This window comes from Manacus vitellinus, unplaced genomic scaffold (assembly GCF_001715985.3).
Source record: "Manacus vitellinus isolate BGI_N305 unplaced genomic scaffold, ASM171598v3 scaffold_1_pilon, whole genome shotgun sequence".
Taxonomy (NCBI): domain Eukaryota; kingdom Metazoa; phylum Chordata; class Aves; order Passeriformes; family Pipridae; genus Manacus; species Manacus vitellinus.
Window position 1 is genome coordinate 22,484,808 of NW_021939396.1, and position 19,644 is coordinate 22,504,451.

Below are 19,644 nucleotides of genomic sequence, written 5' to 3' on the forward strand. Positions count from 1 at the left end.
CCTCTGTACCCTGAGGTGATCCTCCCCACACCCCCTCACCACCTCTGAGCTAGCCAGCCCACTCAGGTGGGGTCTGCAGAGGCACAGTTGGGCAGAAAGAGCTCCCCACAATTTTGAAGAGCTGCTGTAGAACAGCCAACAGTGCTGGGCCCTTCCAGGGCAAAACAGGCACACAGAGCTTCAGATGAGGCATGGTTCCTTCCTCATGTGTAGTTTTGGGACAGCATGAAGTTCCTTGTCTCCAAAAGTACACCTAAAGAGCCTCAAGTGTTTGCATCCACTAAGGATAACACATTGCACTTCTCAGCATTAGTTTGTACATGCTGACCAGCAACAGCAGTAACTGTTTCTCCTTCCCAAATTGTTCCTGTCCCTTGGAAAAAGGGTGACAGGGTCCACGTTCACACTGTACCCATGTGCTGCCTCAAGACCTGCTGTCATCACCTGTAAACCTGAAGCCACCAGCTTCCCCTACACACCACAGTGGGACTGCTTTGTTTCAGGTATGAGCAGAACTGCACTGTCCTGTGCATGTTTGAATCATGCTAAGTATCTCCTGCAACACATCAAATGGGTTTAATTCACAGAACGATGCAATTTTTTTGGACTTATCACATTTAGCTTCCATTAAGGGAGGTAACAAACCCTTTTATCATGTGCATTATAAACACTAGGAAGCAAGTACCCCAACAGAGGGTAACTTTCTTCTGCCTCCAGAGATCTCATGTGAGACAAACTATATGCATCACTAAAAGCCAAAGAGAGTAATATTCAAAATAGACTTTTTCATGCCCTCCTCCTCTCATATGCTATTGTTTCAATGCTGTTAAAAGCACTAAACAACACTCCTCTTTAAAAGCCAGGTTGATCCTTCCAACCTTTAAGCCCATCTATTCAAAATGCCAAGTTATTACACATAACTGTCAGGTCAGATGCACCCAATGAGTAATATTTTTACAGACTTTTTTTTTAAACAGTATCTTTAGCTTCCAGAGTACAGGCCCTCTAAGGCTGGTTGCCTTTCCTTCTGCATCTGGCAGTATGTGCCAGCACTTTGCATGCTCACAATAGGCTGAGAGGTCAGGTCTTTCCTCACATACAATGTTAATTTACCAGTGTGTTTGTTTTCTCAGCGTAGTAGTTACCTCTGTTGCCTTCCTTATTCCCAGGAGAGTGTACACATCCCACAACCCACCGTAACATCACAACAGCACTCACACCATCCGTGTCACACCAGAGAGGCAGGATTAGCCCTCAGTTATTCATGTTTGAGGGCAATGCCCTGATAAAGCAAATATGAAGCAAGCCAGGTGGGGAAGGAAGGAAATTGCTATACCTATATATTTATAGAGACAGAAGCGGATAACCCAGCTCATTTTGGAGTTGCCATTCTGGAGACAGAACAGATCTGGAGTGAGGCAAACAGATGCCAGAAGGAACCGACTATTTCAAACAGACCAAGCACATCCCCTTCCTTCACTGCTACACACCCTGCTCAGAGACTGCTGATGTTATGCAAACCTGATACAAGCTCACAGGATAGAAGCGCTCAACAGCAGCACCAAGCTCTATAAATAAAGTAGCCAGCAAAGCCCTAACTCTTACTACAACACAGCCTCTGTTTAAATTTGCATACTGGCAACAGCTTTTGGAGAGAAAAATCTAAATAGCAAGTCTAGTCAGAAGCTAAAATGCATTGATAGCGAGCCACTCACACCTGTAAAAGAGCTGACCACATCTACTTTTCATGAGAAAAAAAAACTACCTAAGAAAGGTAAATAGATGTTCTTGAAGGTCTGACTGTTGAAAGATTTAAGCCCTTCAACTCATTAGCATTATGCCTCAGAACATCTGAATAAACTGAGCTCTTGCTTTCTGCCTGAACACTATTTAGGCTGGGGGTATCATCTTGTGTAAAAGGATTTGTAAAGGAGGTTTCTTTTAGAGAAGTTCTTACCATTTAATCCAGTTACCCTCTCTGTTACTGAGAATGACCCTGAAAAGGGCTGGGGGTAGCAGAGAGGTTGAATGTGAAATCAGGTCTCTTTGCATCACCTTGGCTTTTGCTGCTGCTGCTATGTCATAGCCTTTTATGTTTGCAGAAAATACTAGTAACTGCAAGTTTTATAAAGGTAAAACTTCATCCCAGTGCACAGATTCTCCCACTTACACAAGCTAAACAAGTCAGATGCACTAAGTGACCCTGAAATGCCTTCTGCTCCTTAGCATATTATTTCCACTGTCAACTCAACCGATTTACATTGTTAGTTTTTACCCTAAATGTGTCCAAGTGCAGCTGAAGCATTTTGATTGTTACTCTGGCACATGGTAGTATTTCATAGATAATTAAAAATTTAGAATGCAATGAATCTCTGTTCTGAAGACTGATGTTCGAATTTCTTATTCCTGACTGAATAAAAAAACCCTGCAGGTACAAGCAGTACAGCAGAGCTGTCTATCACTGCACAGCAGACCAATGGTCACTGTGCTGTGCTTCCCAGCAGCTCCAGACTCTATCCCAGCACAGGAACAGAGCAGAGATTCTTCACAGCGAGAGTGCCAGGAGAGACCCAATGAGTCACAGGAGCCAGCACTGGCAGGAGAGCAGCTGCAGCACAAACAAGTAGCTCAGATTTCATCAAATGAAAGGCAGTAAAGAGCCAAAAGAGTTTCTAATATTTACTACAATAATTTGCTATCAGAGGGGAGAGGGGGGACATCTGAGTCTTTTCTGACTGTATCTGCTAACAGAACCAGGCATTCTTCTATCAGTTCAGGGATTACAGGAAAACACAAAAATCACAACAATACAATCCATAATCTGCTTCCACTCAAACATTAACCAGGAACTACGACAACCGCTGTTTCATTTGCATTAAGCCATCAGCTAAAGCCTATCCTCCCCCAGGGGGAAAGCCCCACAGAAATACAATGTTTCTGCAAGTCATTTTGATAATCTGCCTATTAGAGATGAGACCTTAAAACCCCTGCTGCAAACTCACAACTCATTAATCCACCCACCCATTTTATTAAACTTTTCTTCAACTGAGTAGCAGTGCTTGACCCTCAGATTATGGCTACAGCAAATTCAGCTGCATCAAATCTGAAAGGGAAGCAGCCTAATTTATCTTAACGGCAGTTTAGGTGCAGAGGCTAAAATTAGCAGACTTCAATTAAAACCTTTAAAACAAAGAATATTTCCTTTCCTTTAATATTTCCAGCAAGTGAACTATGAAGTACTGGTAAACACTGTGCAAACTGTGAATTCAGCTAAAGCAAACATGTACTTATTTCTCCAATACAGAATCTTCTACAAAGCAGAAGCTGACTGCAGAGCCTTACATGAGAGACATACAGGCTGCTGCTTTTATTCCATTGAATTTGGAAAGCTTATAGAGGAAGAGCAGGTTAAATCTACCACAAACAAAAAGTACACAAAATACGCAGAGACTGTCCATCCTTAATCACTATTTTAGCATCCAAAGAGTGCAGAAGCTCTGAGAAAAGTACTAAGTTACTCTCCAGTTTGATACCACAAGAAGTTTTGACCCAGTGGTGGTTTGACAAGGCCGACAGTCAAGACCCGTAGCACTGGAACTGGGCTGCTCAGCACCCTGCTGACATGAAGGGCTGGCCCTCCAGCCTCTTCCAGTAGCTCAACCACCACTGGTCCAACAAAAGCCAAACTTTGCAACACGTTTGGTCATCCTTGTTTTAAAACGTTACTTAAACATGCAAGTGGCTTCTAAGTCCATAACCACATTAAATTCTAAATTAGTCTTAAAACTCCTCCCGTATGCTCATGCTCCCAGCTTATTAATCCCTCCTGAGAGTGAATAAACCTGCTGCTAACTTACTTGTCAATATAAAAACCAGCTGCCCTCTTTTCTCTCACCTTCGAAGGCCCACAGTTAAAGAAAATTAAACACATAGGCTTGAAGCTACACCATATATTTGTAAATAAAATAATTTGACAGAACAAAATTACAAAATACGAAATGAGCCCTTTCAGGAATTCTTAACTACAAGAGAAGTCAATGTTAAGTCCATCTTGTAAAGTTTTAAACAAGTATTACTGAGGAATAGGAGTATTACCATAAAACACCTTTTTTAATGCTTTTTAAAAAAGCTCTAACCATATACATCAATTTCAGATGAAAAATTCCACACGCACTCATCAGTTTGGTTACAGCTTCAGGGATCAGTGCAGCACAGTGCAAGTTTCATTCACAGATAAAAAGATATCTGAAGTAGGTACAAATACATTCTCAAAAAATACAGGATGTGATCTAACTCTCAGCAACCCTTTTCTCACCCCTAAAAGGTGCTGAAGATAAGCATAAGGTATGGAAACAAAGGGGAAAGTAAACAAGGAGATGGACTCGTTAACAAGACAAGTTAATATTTGACAGCTTAAGAAAGAGGAAACAATTGCATCACGAAGAAAATGATTGTTAGTCATTAGAAGGTCTGTACAAGGGAGGTTTGTACTTTGATTCTCTAGAAAAACTGAAGCTGACAAGTCTCCACTCCTGAAATAGAAATATTGAGAGGTACAAAAAGTAAGCACTATTAACTCAAAGTGCATTCTCAGAATAGCCCATTTTTCCCTGCTGCAGGTCACCATTCCCCCATCTTTCAAGAAAAAAGTATGCATATTTCAGCCAGCCTTTCAATCTAGCAATTTTACAGAATCTTCCTGGTCCCAAGTCTGCATCAGAAAGTGTTTTCCCCTTTGTGTATTTATTTCCAAGTAGAACAAATACTCTTCAGTGCTTTTATAAAAAGTCTTATTTTTAGAAATTGTCTAAGATAGAAATATTAATGCAATTTTCACCTGAAGCAATGTCTTGCAAACTATGAATGTAGAGTGCCTCTCTAAAGATGCTAAGTGCATCTTTAGCCACCAGAAATCTCATGGAGGGGTACATCTTTGAAGTGCTCTGCTAATTTTTATTAAAAAATATGACTGACACTTTCAGCGTACAGAATGGGAGACTAGTGCAACATGCAGCATTGATTGTTTATTCAATAAATACTTAACCCAATTATTGCCAACCAAGGCAAACAGTGCAGAAATTGTCATTCAGAGATACAAAAGTTTAACATTTTTTTGTATAAAGTCAGTTGCTACTATATTCATACAACTATTTCAAAGAGGTCTTTCTGCTTCAAAATTGATGCTATCAATATAAAAATACAGAAACATATATTTGGGGGTTTAACGTGTCTTTACAAGTCTAACTTTTACATTTATATGGGAACATGATGCTTCGGTACTCAAGAAATAAAAACGAATACTGTGATAGAGACATTTTCTGCACTGATGATTCCATTACAGTCCTTAAATACATCTTTCTTGGTCCTGGGTATACATTTAGAATGAAATAACTTGCATCTCACATTTATCCTGAGGTCAGCTGTGTAAAAAGGAAAGCCAGTTTTATAAGGATACTTGCAGACTTTTTGTTGAAAATTTGAGGTTATTTTTAAACGAGCCAATAAATTCCTGGGGAGAAAAAAACCGCAGTCTTCTCACCAATGTTTTAAGAAAAAAATCTAGTGTCATTTTTGGGAATTATTTCCAAAAACATACAGGCTATCACATCCAAATGCTGTATCACCCAACTAAAATTCCAGTACGCATTTGCCAAATTTGAAACTTAGTAACTGTTCTGAAAAGAAAACGTGTAAATCCCCACAAAGAGTCTCCCCAAGCTTCTCATCTCAAGATCCTGACCCACAACACAACTTCTGCAAGGAGAACCCTGCTGAAGCCTGTGGGAACCTGCAGAGTCTTCGGGTCTGCCTGCACAGGTGAGGACATGTGATTTGGGTCTCCATCACCCACCACGAGGTACAGTTATGACCTTATCAAAGCTCCACTTTGAACACAGCAGTTATTTTCAATAGCACCAACAATCTCTCAGATACCAGCACTAGGCGACATAAAATAGGTTTGTTTCTTCCTGAATCAGCATAATTGATACAAGGCACTCCTTGGCATAGGAAGTCATAAGTAAGAGCAAAACAAGAGTATCCAAGTTTTGTGACATTTAGGTTTGTAAATTACATCACGTTTCAACTTATTATATACCATGGCAAGAAAAACAACACAGTCTACAGGATTAACAAAAACATCACCATCCCATGCATGCTCACAGTTTTCCTTCCCATATCCAAAAAACCTCCACATAACATATCAATATGAAACATTAGAAAGTATGGGTTGTTAAATTAAGAAAGTACATTTTATTCTCTGGTCTTCCACAAAAGCCTAACGTAGACACAACTCAAGTATATGAGGTTGGAAAATATTCTGATAACATTTGCACCAGTCTATCCCTGCAGAAGAGAAAAAAACAACTATTGTCTAGAGAATTCATAGATTGAGGCACATTGCAATTGAAGATATTCAGGCATATTTTATGGCTAGAACAGGATTTTTCTGAGGAACCTCACTACAGACTCCCCCAAAAGCAGCTCCATATGGTTTGAAACAACTTGCAACACATGGAAAAAAACGTTTTGTCCTTAATCACTACTGTCTTCATCATCATCATCATCAGATACATCGTTTAAAGATGACTTAGGTGACTGGCTGTAGGAGTCTGATCTAGCCGACTGACATGCAGTCATCTCCCCGGTAGAAAGAAGATCATAGCAGAAGTCGCAGATTCTCACTGGCTTGGAAGACTGGCTCGGGAGAAGAAACCTCTTTTCAGAGCAAGGCCCACACACAACAAAGCCACACTTGCGACAGTGATGACGACGGTTGACGGGCGTAAATTTTGCTTTCTGACAGCGCATGCACACCGTGGCTTCCGAGTCCGGTACCCAGACAGCTGCATGTTCATTGCTAGGAGTCTTCCCACTTTTGGAAAGTAAATCAGAAACACACTTATTTATGTGATTCATCCACTCAGATTTCTCTGTAGCAGTGGCAGCGTAAACCGCAAAAGACTTCGTGGGTGTCTTGATGAGCCACCCGTTCCGTAAGTCTCCCTCATCCTGGATGGAATCAATAGTGACGTTTTCCAGGGGGATTATGTGCTGCTTATTGTATTTCTTCTTCTGGATGACAATGTTACCATAAACAAGGATGTCATTGAACAGAAAGAACTGCCTTGCTTTGGGCTTCTTCCTACACAGCTTTGTTAGTACTCCCTCTCCAATGAGAACACGACCAGGAATAGTCAGAGGTTGACCAGCTGCTCCAAAGCAGTTTTCCACTATACTTATTCTTCTAGTATTTGCCTCACTGTTTGCCAAGCGATCCACCATCTTTCACAAGTATCCTAAAATTAGAAAAAAGTTTGTTATTAGAACAGGACTGATTCAACAGCAAGCAGCCTTCCCCAAGGAAGGTACCAACCCCGCATTTCTTAAAATATCTAACAGCATCCGCTGGCTCAGAGGAATCGACTTGGGCTAGATTTAAATAAGTATTAACACCTAAGAATTTTTAGCAGCCAATTAGTCTTTTTTGCAAAAGCAAAAATGTTCCATGCAGCTGACAGCTATCTTTATCACACAGACAGCACCTACGGCACTGCTTTTGAAAGCCTCTGGCAACAAACTAGTTCCTCTCTAGTAAGGCTACTGCATCCTGGTTTAATGCTCGTATTTCTCTGCATATCCTCCTATACCTACTCTCCAGATGGCAACAAGAAGTATCATCCATCATTCCAAATTCTAATGCTGCAGAAACATCAACTTAACTGAGCAGCCTGAAGACCCACGTTAATTTTAACACAACAAACAAATTACATAATTGACGTTCACATCGGAAATCACACTCCCCAAGCTCAGTACTGTTCTTTTTTTCCAGCATGTAAACCTCAAATCATGGGCCAAACTCCTGAACCTACCTTCTAGAAACATTTTGTACAGGCCACAACTTGCACCCCCCCACCTGCTTTCACAGCAAACTCTGGAGCCAGGAACAGGGAGTGAGTCATGCCTGCTTGCTGCTGCCCTGTTTTGTAGGAGCCCCACAGTGCCTCCCTCCTCACCTACTCAAACCACATCTGCATCTGTCACACTCAGGCAACGTACACAGGTAGACCTACTCAGAGGACAAGCCACACAGCTCACAACTGCTCTTGAGAAAGACTAGGTGACCTGCACCAGCCGAAAGTTTAGAAAAGACGACTTCATATTTCACAAAGTGCTAATGAATTGAAGAATACATATGGTCCAATTACGGATTAAAACCCCACCTTGTCATTCCCCAAGTAGCAAATAAGATTTTCTCTTGTAAGGGTGAGATATCTAAGGCATCCAACAGTGAACTAAAATAAGAAGTCACTATAGTGATTCATACCTTGGCAAATCACTCTTTAGCCTATCTTTTACCCTAGAGTTTCCCAGGCAGAAGTCTGCAAAGGAAACTCTTGCCAGTCTGACCCAGATCTGCTCCCCCCAAACTCCTTGTGATATAGCCAGGAACCTCAACTGTATGCTTGGTGGAGAGCAGCAAGACATCTGGCAGAAGCAAGTAGTATGGACAGATGTTTGTCTCAGCATGCAAAAGACACTCTCCAGTGCCTTCCACAGGGCTGATGCTCACAACACCCTTTGCTACAAGCACCACTTTGGACAGGCCTGAAGGAGAGCTGAGCAGCAAATACTCTGTTCTCTACTTCCTGCACATCACAACACAATCCCCGTTTGGGAAGTCCTCTACATTACCTACCTTTTCTTTTAGATCTACATTGCCTGACATTAATACAGCATCAGCCTACAACAGAGAGGAAACTGGGCTGAAACAAGGCTCAGACTTGATGCTGCTCAAACTCCCTTGCTCTGCCATAACCTGATCCAATCAACCTTCTTCCTATATATCAAAGCACAGATACTTCCTTACAAAATAGGGATGAAACCTCTCATCAGGCCTCATCTAAATAAGTATGTTACTGTGATTACACAAATCCACATGCCCAATGTTAAGTATGGTCATCGTAAGTTACTGCTTTGAAAGTTTAATTATTTTCACACTGAAAGAGTTTGACAAGTGAGCTTGCACAGATATAACTACCTTTTTTAAGCCCTGCACACAACATCATCTTGTATCAAAGTCTGACACTGAAGAGAGAAGAATCTCTAAAAGTCACTTCTCAGTGCTATTTTTGAACTTTCTTTACATGCCTTACAGCTTTAGTTACAATATGTGAATACTGTGTTAACTAGTTTTATGGTTAGGGGAATTACAAAGCTACCAATTCCAAAAGTATTTTGATCTGCAGAAAGTGAAGACAAAACAAAAACTGCCAAGCAGAAAGTAATAAGAAGAGAAGGCAAAAGATAAACCAGCAGCCTTTTTAGGTGTACTTGCTGTAGTCCTAGTTTTCAAAATCAAATTCAGGTGCCTGACTGCTGAAGCCCAGGACTTCAAATGAGAGTTAATTGCCATTAACTATCAGGTAAACATGCCCATCTAACAACATACTAGCAACTAACAGCCTTTGCAAGTGTCAAAGCTGAATCAACAGCCCTTCAAACTTAGAAAGCAAAGACTCAGTCACAGGGTTAGTCTAAAGTTATTTAGTAATCTCATGTTCCCTGTAAAGTGCAGGAGGACATCAGTCAGAGTGCAAAGAGGACAGACCAGAAGAATATACTTTCTGCAGGTACAAATCAATATACACTACTTCTAAACGTACCCTTTTATACAAGTTATCTACAAATTACAGCAAGTTAAATGCTTTTGGTAGTGCACAAGGGGGAACACCACCCCTGGCCCACCCCTCCCAAAAGAAAACCACAAATACAGTCATACTGATGAGTTTCAGTGAAGAGAGCTCTTGGTATGAAATTACAGCAACCTGTAGGAAGCAGTTGCTGCTCCACAGCTCTAACTCAGCCATTCCGCGCTCCCTGCCAATAATCTGCAAACTCAGTCCAAGGTCACCACAAAAGCTTTCAAAACACAAGCCACTGGGAGAAGAAAACAGGGGAGAAAAAGCTAAAGGTTTTAATTAACTGTTCCCTAGGAGGACCTAAGAGAAAACAACTCTAACCAAGATCGTTTAAAAATCATGATGGCTTGAAACCAAGATGCATGACTCCAGAATTTGTGCTGAAGGCTATACTTCGAGCTTGTTGTGAAAATAATCACTTGCTGGACTTAAAGCAAGAATCCGGGGCAAGTTAAGGACTATTAAGGAAGACAAGATAATCACATGTCTTCCAAACTGAAACTTTTTGCTATAATATTTAACATTGTCAGCAGCCAGCCTCAATTAAGGCAGTAAATGCCACAGACTGCTGATGGATACTGATTCCACTTTTCCAGGGCATGAATTGTATTTTCCCACACTAAAAGATTAGACCTTTTAAAATAAGCACTCTGCCTTTTTTCACATAAGTCTTTAAAGAATTAAAAATTAAAAATCCATCTGAAATCCTATGCACGCTAATGTTCAGTCATCTTCACTAGCTTTTTCTGAGAAAGTTTGTTCAGAAATGGATACAAACCCACCCAAAACGCATCGTGATTACAAGTAAGAATGAAACATGGAAAAAATAGACCAGAAGTACAAAAGAGAAGCCATCCCTAAGCCACAAAAGCTAAAGTTAGGAGAAATACACCTCTTCCTCTCAAGAGCACACTGATCAAAAAGATACTAAATTAAAATTGTCTGGACACACAAAGAACTTTTAATCCCAAAATGTCACAGTCCAAAAGCAAAGTTATCAACTACCAGTATTTAAAGACTACATTAATCTTGTCTTAAAGCATATTTAAGATATATTGTAAGAGATAACAGATCATACCCTGGAACTGGGTAGCAATACCCTCCTCTCTTCCAGCTAAGATTTTCTTCTGAAGCTCTCGGCCACCATAAGCAGCAAATACTGGATTACTGTCTTCAAGATGCAGGATCTCAAGACCTGATCAAACAAAGCAATTCCTAAGTGACAGCAAATTGCTGAAAACATGCCCCAATCCTTCCCTAAGCAGTGAAGAATAAACCAGAACCATGAGCTTCGAAATAAGGTTAGACAACTCCACTTAAGGGACAGCATCTTACACATAGTCTCAGTTTACGGGTGCCATGTAGTCAAAACCCTCAAACCTATTGTTCAGACCTTTATCACATTTGACTCCAGTTTCACACATCTGGCATTTGAACTCCCAAAGGTCCCCAGGCCCTTATGCAAGGGTGACTCCATTTGTGACGGACTGATAGTCTTCACAGACATCAGATCCAGTAGTTTTTGTGTCCAGACTGCAGTGTAGTACTAGCTTCTAGACATAACATTGCAAAAAAAAAAAAACAAAAAACCACACTTTGTAAGAAAAATTAGCTACATAGAGCTGTATCATAAGCAGGGTCTAACAGCCTTTCTAGATAAATAAATGTCAACTATCAAAATGCTGCAATACCTTCAGTTTGCCCTTCTCACACATGCTCTCAGTAAGTACATTTCATGATGAAAATGCTGGGCAAAGGCTTTCATCTCCACAGCATAATATGCTATTTAAAGGCAACAAAATATTTCATGACACAGAAAGCCCTAACTCTTCTACAACACACAGAATTGTGTTTTACACTAAGTTATTTCTACTTTTATTCAAAAGAATCTTCCACAGAAGCAATAGTTCTGTTACCAAGATATCAAGATCATCTTGCTCCCATTTCACACCAGTTTTACACTTGTATCTTGTTGGTGAGAATGGTCACCTTCAAGGTGACAAACAGATGCCACTGAAACCTCTAAGAAGAACTAACAAGTTACCTACTTACCTAAAACAGAATCCATGTTGAGGAAATCACATATTTACTACAGTTATTAACTGTCTATACTACTGCAGCAGGAAAACAATTCTGTTAGAGTTGCTGTGCACTGACAAGTCATGTTCCACATAATCGTTTCTGCCCCTGTATCCTGGTGATGACACTGGGATGATGATCTCCCAGGACTCAATGCTTTTAAAGGTCTTATTTAAAATAGGAGAATGTTTATTTTATCTGCTAGCTCTGCTCTTGATAGAGGCCAGACTAAACTGCACAGAAGAATAGCTGCAGTTGAAGATAGACATAAGGAAGCAAGTAAAAACAACACGAACCTGACTGACAGTTCCATCTAACTCAATACTGACAGAAAACTTTTCTTCTACTACTACTACTTCAGCACTGTAGCAGCTGGCATTAGCACCACATAGCAGAACCATAAATAACACAGGTGGTGAAGGGGAGAAATGAGATTTAAAAAGCTATTACAGCATAGTGATGCAGACTGCATACAAACTGAGCACAACACCATTTCCCCACCCCAGCTCAGGGCACACTACCACGACAATCACATTCCCTTCAGGCTGCAGGAGAGTCACGTAGGGTATGAAGCAGAGGGACACAACTCAAATTCCCAAGTTTTTTCAGCAATAGAGCAGAACCAGCAGTGTTCCATTACTTCTGGCTTGGGCCAGTCTAGTGGACAGTCCCTATTTTACACCACATACATTCAAATTAAACCATTTTCCTTCTTGCCTAAAGATAACATACGTGCTTCATAAAAGTTTGTGGTTAGAGTCACTTAATAGAAGGCAAAAGTTAAAGGTTTTATCATGTTTGACTCCACAACTTGAGGGCTCTGAATAAAACAAATTTCAAACAGAAATGCATTTTGCTTTATTATACTTAATCACACAAGTGAAACATACATGAAAGGTACAGAAGATCAAAAAACCCAAAACTTTTACAAGACAAAACCAAGTAAATTGTAAACCAAAGACAAAGTCTATCTGCTGACCAGGTATCTAACATGCATTAAATGACTGGGTTGTAAGATGATTCATTTTTTGGATCTACAGAGGAAAATGTAACACTCTCCCTAAAAAGTGTTCATCAGACAGAATCAGTCACTGGTAGTTATGTGGGAGTTTTTCAGTAACAGGTTTCAAATAATTGTTATAAATTACATTATCACAACAGACTCACACAGCTTTCGTCTCACACTTTGCTACGCAAGAAAGACACTCTATTTTCAGTTAGAGTTGCATAAACACAATCAAGTTACCCAGAACCAATGTACATCCCTCACTTAAAGCTCTCTCTGAAATGGTAATGTCACTACTTTTTGTAGAGAAACTTCCAGCTATGAAGGTATCTCAGTATTGTAACACATTATGTTAATCTCTATAAATATTAGATGTATTGCTCTTAAGAGCAACGCTTGACTTTTTGCACCACTGCCAAGTAAAACACAGTAAATTTCTGAAGTGCAACCTGTTTAAGGATTAAACTTACCTACATCTACATAATGCTTTGAAAATAGTTTTAGTGTGGAAAATTGCTGAACTAAACTCATGCACAGCAGATACTCTAAGTTTTTGATACAAGTCAGAAGAGAAATTAGCATAAAGATTAAATCTTACTTTGGCCTCACTAGGTACACCTCCTACACTTCTTCCTTCAGTACATACAGAGAAGGATGATACCATTGCTTGTCCTGGTTGGCAAAATTACCCTTTCTATTACACTTTCTATGCACTTAGATCTGATTAGCTGTAATCAGAATCCAAGCATTCATGCACAAGTCACTTTTTGGTCCTTGTCGCTTTGTATGAAATAGTCAAAAGACGAATTTGTGCATAAAGTGAAATTAAAAAAATTTCACCCCCAAAAATATTGAGAGGAGATACAAACATGACAAATGTTTTCTAAGGGTCCTTATCACTGCTAAAAGCTGACACGACAGTAACAACTAAACACCTGTCCTATGCTGGAGCTAGCTGTCCTGGATGCTATTTAAAACATAAGACAACCACTGTCACTTATAGAGAAATACAGTGTTCTAACTGTCTTGGCATCACTATCAGAACCAGCTGGTAAGGATACAGAGGATAACCCTGATAATATCTGGTAGATGCAAGTATAAGGAATGACAAAAAGCTTCATCATAATCCTGAAAAGAAAGAAGAAAAGCCAACAGATTAAAGAGATTATATCAAGGTAGCAGGAAATGAGGCATAAGGTTCCTCTGAACTTCAGCATAGCCTTTATCCATATGATCATTTTTTACTAACTTGGTTATTGGTTGCAGCATTCAGAAAGGTACTGACAGTGGTACAGAAATTTTGACTTGATTTACAGACACAAAAGAATTTACCTTTTCCTTAAGGCAATGTAAGCTGTTGACTCTTTGCACCATTTTTCACATCCTTAATAATAATTGGCACAGAATAAAGTCAAAAAAGCTGCAAGACAGAACACTGGAAAAGACGATGGCAATACCAGGACTGCTTTGGATTACTCTGTGGATGCAAAGATGCTTGCAACATTTTCATCCTAACGCTATAAAGAAACACAGTGTAAGCATCAATCAGTAGGACACCAGCAGGGAAATGGAATGATACTGTGGATCTCTCCCAAGTCTCATTTTCATGATTCTAAGTGTAGTGTTTTCTACCTGAATGCAATTTTTTATTCTCCCCCACTGTGAAGACACGGTTTCCTGCATTGTGCAAGCCTGTGGAGCAATGGCTGCAGTGTGGAGAAACACAGATCAGCTCACTCCCTTACTGGTACATCCAGTACCAACCAGCAGGCTTAACCCTTCATTCATCTCAGCCTGTTAGCTAATGTTCTGGCATCAACCACAGACCTGCAGAAACCATGCTGGAAATATGTTAACAGCAACCACATTACTTCATACTGTGCAACCTGTGAATACTCTGCCCTGCCAATATTTTCGAAATATTTAGATTATTTCTCAGCCCATTTATTCACATCCAAATATATCATGAAAGCAAATCCATGCATTTGTCTAGTTGGACGTCATCATAAACCTATAATTACTATAATAAACCAGACAGATCTGTTTTGCTTTTTAACTGCTGCAAATGATGTCACAAGTCAAATCCCACTAAAGCTCTTCTTGAAAGTACAATGTAGAAATTCCTGTTTTAACTCCCTGACATCTTACAGTTTAGTAATTCTTTTCATACATTACAGTTAAATTTTTGTATACTCTAATTTCCAACTTACAAGCAAGGACTGCTGTTTCACTTTAATTGACCAGTTGTGTAAAAATTTCTCATAGAATGTAAATGATTCTAAATCCATAACAAAACCAACAAAAAACCCCTTTATTATCAAACCTGCATGGCAAGTGGATTGCTCTTCAAATTTGCAATAGCCATTATCCAACTGAGTTAGGAATGCCTAGAAAGGCCAGTTTCATCTTGGAGATGGAAATCATTTCTATGTAGAACTTTGAAGATATATGACCTTATATTGCCTAACCCACTCAGAAGCTAGTTTGGGTACAGAAAGCTATTTTTAGCAACAGTCTATCTGTTTAGCCAAGCAGCATATGCATTACACAGCAAGAACACAGCAATGCTGTTTTACTATCCAGGTTACTCTGCTGAACAGTTAACACACTGCCTGAGCTGCTGTATGCAGGCAAAACCATCCAAGTTCTGCACTTTAGCTTCTCAGCTGGAAAAAGAACACCAATTTAACCAGCCTGTAAACAGAAACACTACTTCCCACATTCCCAACAAGTTGTAATGCTAAATAATAATAGAGGACGCAAAAAGAAAACAAAGGCATGCGGAAGAGGGCTTCCCACCAGACGTGATGGGCTTGTTTTAACTTGTTTTAAACCAGCCCTGCACGGATGGTGAGAGGAACCACCTTGGCCATAATGCCACGTGCAGTAATGCCAGCACCCCTGCTCCAAGCAAGGAACACGTGGCACCCATGAAAGACACACAGAAATCCAGAACTGCTGAGTCCAAAGCTGTTCCCACTACCTTTTCCTGCTTGGTAGTAACAGAAAATATGAAAGATGGAAACATAGTCAGTACTAAAGGGTTTGTACCACATGACCAGGAGGGCTTCAAGGCACTCCTAGACCAATTGGAAGGGGTCGGCCGTATTTCTCTTCTGTCCCCAACTGCACTGGAAGAAGTCCCTGAATGTCTCTTAGGGGAGAAGAGACCTCACTGCAGAGCTCCAGGAAGAACATTCTTGTAAAAAGGCCAGCTTTTCAATGAAGTCAGTTGCTTATTACCACTGTCAGGCTTCTATTTACAATAAACCATGGTAGCTGATATTGTTTTTGTCTTCTGGCATGACAGAGACAGAGCTGCTGCTGGGAAGAAACACGGAGTTCTCCATTCCACACCTGGCAGTCAAGGGTTGGAGCAAACAAAGCAGCTATCTACACTGAATTTTCTCTGTGTCCTTACCCATCTGCAGATAAGCTGAGCATTTCCCAAGCACCTACACCGGCTTACATGGCTTTGAGCAGCACTTGTGAAAAACGGTACTGCCAGCTGAAGTGCTGCCATTTAGATGAGAAAATTCTTAACACTGTTCAAGATGTGAAAGAGGAGGTAGCCAGTACATGCATGGGCAAACCAAGTAGTTAGAACTAAAGAAAATATTAAAAGGAAATATTAAAACAAACAAAAAAACCCAAACCACAGTACACAGCCACACAACCCTGAAAACTTGAGTTCTGCACAGGTAAAAAGACAGGCCTGATCCATCACGAACAGCATTTCAAATCTGACAAACTCATCTGCAAGCAGAGGCAACTGTGGGCATATCAAATACTTGCAGCTGACAGCATACTGAAATGGGGATAAGTAAAAAGGCTGATGTTTTGTATATATAAAGCTATCTATTTATAAACTACAGAACACATGTACCCTTCAAAATTAATCAACAAACAAGTGACTAAAAAAGCCCAATATTCAGACCACATCTTTGCTGTCATGGGAAAACACCCTAGTATTTTGAGTTGCCACTTGTATGTATTTAGGAATACTAGCAGTGGTTAGTTTAACCTCTGATGCTAGCAAACTGCATCTTTCATCTTAATCAAAGTACTGGGAACATACACCAGAATATGGTTTCAAAACCAGTTTCCACAGATCTTAAGCCCAAAAAAGCTCGAGTTCCTTCTGAAGTTCTCCATAGTTCTGGGTAGCTAAAAGCCATCAGAAGAAAAGCAGATAACAGATCAATGTGCATGAAGAGTCAAGGGCAGAGAACAGCAATACTGGGATCCTGCTCTGCCACAAGAAGCTCTGACAGACATGAACTCCATGGGCTAGGCCGGTACCTAAACAATCACTTGACCAGGCTGCAATACCAAATACTGGAATACATTTTTCTGTTTACAATTTAGTGTTTCCCTACTCCACTGTTTAGCTGTTTAAGAGTCTCTCTCAGCAAACATTATTTTGCAGTTTGGCGGCAACAGCAGCTCACCCCTCCCTTCCAGGCTGCCTGGACAGGCGCCCGGTGCGCCCTTCCCATCCGATACGCTGCGTGCCAAGGAACAGCTTAACTGGTCACAGCCCACTTGGGCAGCACCAGGGCACACATCTGGACATCTGGGCTAGCAAATAACTTGACAGATACAAATACTACCCTGCTAAACATAAATGGACATTGGGTGAGGGACGTGAGAAATCGATCAAAAGGATCTGACCAATTTCAGAGCAAGCTATATCCTGCTTAAGTTCTGCCAACCCGGCATAATGAAGAGAATCCACAGCATCAATGTTTTAAATCATGAAGCAGATCTATTTAAATTGTTTTGGGGAGGGCACACAGCATCATTAGAATTTAGGAAAACAGATCCAGATGCAGCTGTTCTATAAGAACTGTTGCCAAATCCATCTTGCAAGCGATTCTCCAAAACCAGACTGGCCGTGTGGTTTGTTGTTGTTATGGATTATTACAGCACACACGGAGGCAACTTGCTAATGGTTAGCTAGACTGTCTCTCAGTCAGTGTGAAAAAAGGGATTTGGTTTTCAGTGACTGAAATAAATAATATTTTTCAGAATGCTTCTTGCAACACACAATGCTTCTTAACCTACAAGTGGAGGATATTTACAAAAGGATTTTCGATGTGTATCTCTTACATGCAAGTATACACTAAAAACAGCACCTCCTGCATTTCAGGGCACCTGTTTGTTTTAGCACTTGAGAGCTCAGAACAGCTACATGCTCAAAAGAGCTTCCTCAAGTTAACAGAATTTTATTTTCCCTTTTTTCATGAACACAAACCTATGACACAACTGCTTGTTCACTGGCTTATGCCTTTTTATTATGCACAGGTACTTAAACCAGCTAGTGTTAAAAAAAACAACAAACAAACAAACAAAAACCAAAAATAAAAGCTTTCTGTTTTTCTTTAGTTCACTTTTATTACCATTATGAGAGAAGTTACTGCACTTCACTAACAGTCTAACAAGGACTGGACTATAAGTAAATAATTATAGCATGACCAAGCTAGAGAGTTACCAAATAGTCAAAGCTAGTCAAAAATCAGAGCCATTAACTCCCTACAAACAACTGCAACACAAAAGGACTTTCACTTCTAGTGACCATGTTTGAAACAGAGTAAAGTTTTCACATGCAGTTTCACAATTTACAAGCACAGCACCATAACCACATCATTGCTATTTCATTACTATTACTATTTTTTTTTCTCGTGCATGTGCTCTTTTAAGTTCAGATATTGTGTTCTAGGAAAAGAAGCTGCACAAGAAAGAGGTTTCTTTCACCAGTTCAGTAATTCTAAGCATTTCTACAAAACTAAACAACATACAAGCCAAGTAACAACACTCAACCTCTTTCTCCTGGCCTACATAAGTTAAGAAATCTCCACTTTAGGGGGCAACCCTAATACTATATTATATTGTAGAAATACTTTCAGGAGGCAAGGCAACTGGTCACTACCCAACAGGGTCAGACAAAACACTGCTGGAGCACATTTTCAATATTGTAGAAAGAAAAAGAAAATATACAGACGTACTGACCCCCTGAAAATTCTTAACGCCTTAATAAAAAAAAAAAAAAATCCATATAATTTCTACCATTAGTTCACGAGTAATAACAGACTAAGGGCAAACATGGCTAGCTGTAGGGAATCTTTTTCCTACCAGTTAAACCTGCTGAAAGAAGTTGCTCGAGTTGGTACCAAAAATGGCTCATGCCCCAGTAACCATGTGCACAGCAGGACTGGCACCAGGATGAAACCCCCAGCCCAGCCCAGAACCAGGGGCTCACAGGCAGCTGAAACACAATTTGGGGCTTGAAATTCAACCACGTGATTTTCAAGAAGCTTGACAAGACTACTGCAGTGCTGCAAGCATGGACCTCTCACTGTCAACCCTCAGAAATATTTAAAATTTATTTATCCAGCATTATTTAAAAACACATAAGGCAATAAACCAAGTGTTGAATTCTCTTTCTGAGCAAGGGACATAATCCCTTTTTTAGATCAAATGCTGCTACCTAGTGACACATGGGTGAGCGGTAAAGGCCTAGAAAACTGACATCTGACAGCTATTAACAAAAGCCAAAAGGAAAGCTTTAACAATGATACCATAAATAAAATGTCAGTCTTCAATGTAACCAGTTTTTTAACCATACTCTGGCTGTTGAAAGGGCAGTTCATTTGCCTCCATGCTGTTAACCTAGATCAGAGTTGGGGAGTGGGAAATCACTGTCACACACAGCTTTCAGAACAGAAGTACACCCAAAATCACTCTCAGAAGATTTACATTACAAGTATTGACAGCTAAGTCAGGAGAAATTTAAAGCAGAAGTTTAAAAAAGTAAAGGAGTCATTTCCTGAAAGAATCTAGTAATCACAGCAGCTT

At 40.1% G+C, this 19,644-nt stretch overlaps 1 protein-coding gene across 3 annotated transcripts in view; it reads right to left on the bottom strand.

The window, feature by feature from the left end:
• Nucleotides 1-3,935: 3,935 nt before the first annotated feature.
• The window catches only part of PLEKHF2 (pleckstrin homology and FYVE domain containing 2), a 33,771-nt gene continuing 18,062 nt past the window's right edge, over nt 3,936-19,644 (bottom strand). For 2 of the 3 annotated variants that reach the window (XM_018078326.2, XM_018078315.2), the window contains exon 2: nt 3,936-7,298. In XM_018078326.2, coding sequence (XP_017933815.1) covers nt 6,535-7,284 — 750 coding nt within the window. In that variant the 5' untranslated portion in view covers nt 7,285-7,298 and the 3' untranslated portion in view covers nt 3,936-6,534. Of the gene's footprint in view, nt 7,299-10,779; nt 10,819-19,644 lie in introns of those variants that run through there. The other variant, XM_018078321.2, reaches the window with a different exon arrangement.